Source organism: Rhincodon typus, unplaced genomic scaffold, assembly GCF_021869965.1.
Source record: "Rhincodon typus isolate 14 unplaced genomic scaffold, sRhiTyp1.1 hic_rhity00003481, whole genome shotgun sequence".
Taxonomy (NCBI): Eukaryota; Metazoa; Chordata; class Chondrichthyes; order Orectolobiformes; family Rhincodontidae; genus Rhincodon; species Rhincodon typus.
In genome coordinates this window covers 12,246-15,582 of record NW_025969119.1, presented here as the reverse complement: position 1 = coordinate 15,582, position 3,337 = coordinate 12,246, and the positions used below count along the sequence as shown (strand labels likewise).

The following is a 3,337-nucleotide window of genomic DNA, read 5'->3' as shown; positions in this document are numbered from 1 at the left end:
GTGTTTCTGTGCCGGTGTCGCTGTGTTCTCTGACGGTCTGTGTGTGTATTTCTGTGCCGGTATCGCTGTGTTCTCTGACGGTCTGTGTGTGTGTTTCTGTGTCGCTGTGTTCTCTGACGGTCTGTGTGTGTGTTTCTGTGTCGCTGTGTTCTCTGATGGTCTGTGTGTGTTTCTGTGCCGGTATCGCTGTGTTCTCTGACGGTCTGTGTATGTGTTTCTCTGATCCACAGTTCCAGTCGGCTGGGACTATCTGCCGAGATGCTGCTGGCACATGTGACCTCCCGGAATACTGCACGGGTGCCTCTCCCTACTGCCCCTCGAATGTTTACCATCTGGATGGTTCAGACTGTGATGGTAACCGTGGATACTGCTACACCGGAATGTGTCACTCTCACCAGTTACAGTGTGAACAGCTCTGGGGCCCAGGTAACGGTGACTCTCAGCCTCCTGATTGACTGAATACTGTAGCTGGACATCATCATGTCCGTTCAGTACATTCCAATCACACTTCAACATCGTCAGGAAATCTGACCTTTGGGAACCTAGTCACAGAAAGCAGGTTAACATGGAAGATAGGAGCAGGAGGAGGCCATTCGGCCCTTCAAGCCTGCTCCGCCATTCATCACGATCATGGCTGATCATCCAACTCAATATCCTAATCCTGCTTTCTCCCCATAACCTTTGATCCCATTCTCCCCAAGTGCTATATCTAGTCGCCTCTTGAATACATTCAATGTTTTGGCATCAACTACTTCCTGTGGTAATGAATTCCACAGGCTCACCACTCTTTGGTTGAAGAAATGTCTCATCATCTCCGACCTAAATCGTCTACCCTGAATGCTATTGGACAGAAACTGTGAAGCATAAACTGGGAACAGATGTTCTCCGGGAAATGCACGACAGAAATGTGGAGGTTGTTTAGGGAGCAGTTGCTACAGGTACTGGATAGGTTTGTCCCACTGAGGCAAGGAAAGGATGGTAAGGTGAAGGAACCTTGGATGACAAGACATGTTGAACACCTAGTCAAGAGGAAGAAGGAAGTTTACTTAAGGTTGAGGAAGCGAGGATCAGACAGGGCTCTAGAGGTCTACAAGGCAGCCAGGAAGGAACTCATGAATGGGCTTAGGAGAGCTAGAAGGGGATATGAGAAAACCTTTGTGGGAAGGATCAAGGAAAACCCCAAGGTGTTCTATACTTATGTGAGGGACAAGAGGATGGCCAGAGTGAGGGTAGGGCCAATCAGGGATAGTGGAGGGAAATTGTGTGCGGGAGTCAGAGGAGAGAGGGGAGGTCCTTAATGAATACTTTCCTTCAGTATTCACCAGTGAGAGGGACCTTGATGTTTGTGAGGAAAGCATGAAACAGGCTGATATGCTCGAACAGGTTGATGTTAGGAAGGAGGATGTGCTAGAAATTTTGAAAAACATGAGGATAGATAAGTCCCCTGGGCCAGACGGGATATACCCAAGGTTCCTACTGGAAGCGAGGGAAGAGATTGCTGCCCCTTTGGCAATGATCTCTGCGTCCTCACTGTCCACTGGAGTAGTACCAGAAGATTGGAAGGTGGCAAATGTCATCCCCTTGTTCAAACAAGGGAATAGGGATAATCCTGGGAATTACAGACCGATCAGTCTTATTTCTGTGGTAGGCAAATTATTGGAGAGGATTCTGAGAGATACTATTTATGATTATTTGAAAAAAAAACAGTTTGATTAGAAACAGTCAGCATGGCTTTGTGAGGGGCAGGTCATGCCTCATAAGCCTTATTGAATTCTTTGACGATGTGACAAAACACATTGATGAAGGCAGAGCAGTAGACATGGTGTATTTGGATTTTAACAAGGTATTTGATAAGGTTCCCCATGGTAGGCTCATTCAGAAAGTAAGGAGGCATGGGATTCAGGGAAATTTGCCTGTCTGGATACAAAACTGGCTGTCCAATAGAAGACAGAGGGTGGTAGTAGATGGAAAGTATTCAGCCTGGAGCTCGGTGACCAGTGGTGTTCCGCAGGGATCTGTTCTGGGACGTCTGCTCTTTGTGATCTTTATAAATGACTTGGATAAGGAATTGGAAGGGTGGGTGAGTAAGTTTGCCGATGACACGAAGGTTGGTGGAGTTGTGGATAGTGTGGAGGGCTGTTGTAGGTTGCAATGGGACATTGACAGGATGCAGAGCTGGGCAAAGAAATGGCAGATGGAATTCAACCCAGAAAAGTGTTAAGTGATTTGTTTTGGAAGGTCGAATTTGAATGCAGAATACAGGGTTAATGGCAGGATTCTCGGCAGTGTGGAGGAACAGAGGGATCTTGGGGTCCACGTCCATATATCCCTCAAAGTTGCCACCCAAGCTGATAGGGTTGTAAAGAAGGCGTATGGTGTGTTGGCTTTCATTGGCAGGGGAATTGAGCTTAAGAGCTGTGAGGTTATGCTGCAGTTCTATAAAACTCTGGTTAGACCACACTTGGAATATTGTATTCAGTTCTGGTCACCTCATTAGAGGAAAGATGTGGAAGCTTTAGAGAGGGTGCAGAGGAGATTTACCAGGATGCTGCCTGGACTGGAGGGCAGGTCTTATGAGGAAAGGTTGAGGGAGCTAGGGCTTTTCTCATTGGAGCGAAGAAGGGTGAGAGGTGACTTCATAGAGGTGTACAAGATGATGGGAGACATACATAGAGTGGATAGCCAGAGAATTTTTTCCAGGGCGGAAATGACTATTACGAGGGAGCATAATTTTAAGGTGATTGGAGGAAGGTATAGGGGAGATGTCAGAGGTAGGTTCTTCACACAGAGAGTGGTGGGCATGTGGAATGCGCTGCCAGCAGTGGTAGTGGAGTCAGATACTTTAGAGACTTTTAAGCGACTCTTGGATAGACACATGGAGGATAGTAAAATGTAGGGTATGCAGGATAGTTTGATCTTAGTAGGATAATAGGTTGGCACAACATCGTGGGCCAAAGGGCCTGTACTGTGCTGTGCTGTACTGTTCTATGTTCTGTGTTCCTCATACTGTGACCCCTGGTTCTGGACACACCCACCCTCAAGAGTATCCTCCCTGCATCTACCCTGTCCAGGCCTGTTAGAATTGTATAGCGTTAAATCCAGGGCCATCCCCTCTCTTGTAGGGCCTTCAACGTACTGGCTGTCTGAGATACATTTTAAGAATTCTGCTCCCTCTAAACCCTTCACCTATGACTGCCCCAGTAATGCTGGGGAAGTGGAGGCGATGGCCTCGTGGTATTATTGCTGGACTGTTAATCCAAAGACAGAAACAGAAATTGCTGGAAAAGCTCAGCAGGTCTGGCAGCATCTGTGAAGAAAAGATCAGAGTTAACATTTC

General features: G+C 47.1%; 1 protein-coding gene across 1 annotated transcript in view; it reads left to right on the top strand.

Moving 5' to 3' along the window:
• The window catches only part of LOC125481772 (disintegrin and metalloproteinase domain-containing protein 19-like), a gene marked incomplete at both ends in the record, with an annotated part of 16,228 nt that overhangs the window by 677 nt on the left and 12,214 nt on the right, over window positions 1-3,337 (top strand). Inside the window, one exon of the mRNA XM_048593675.1 lies at window positions 231-426. Within this exon, the coding sequence (XP_048449632.1) occupies window positions 231-426 (196 nt within the window). The remainder of the gene's footprint in view (window positions 1-230; window positions 427-3,337) is intronic.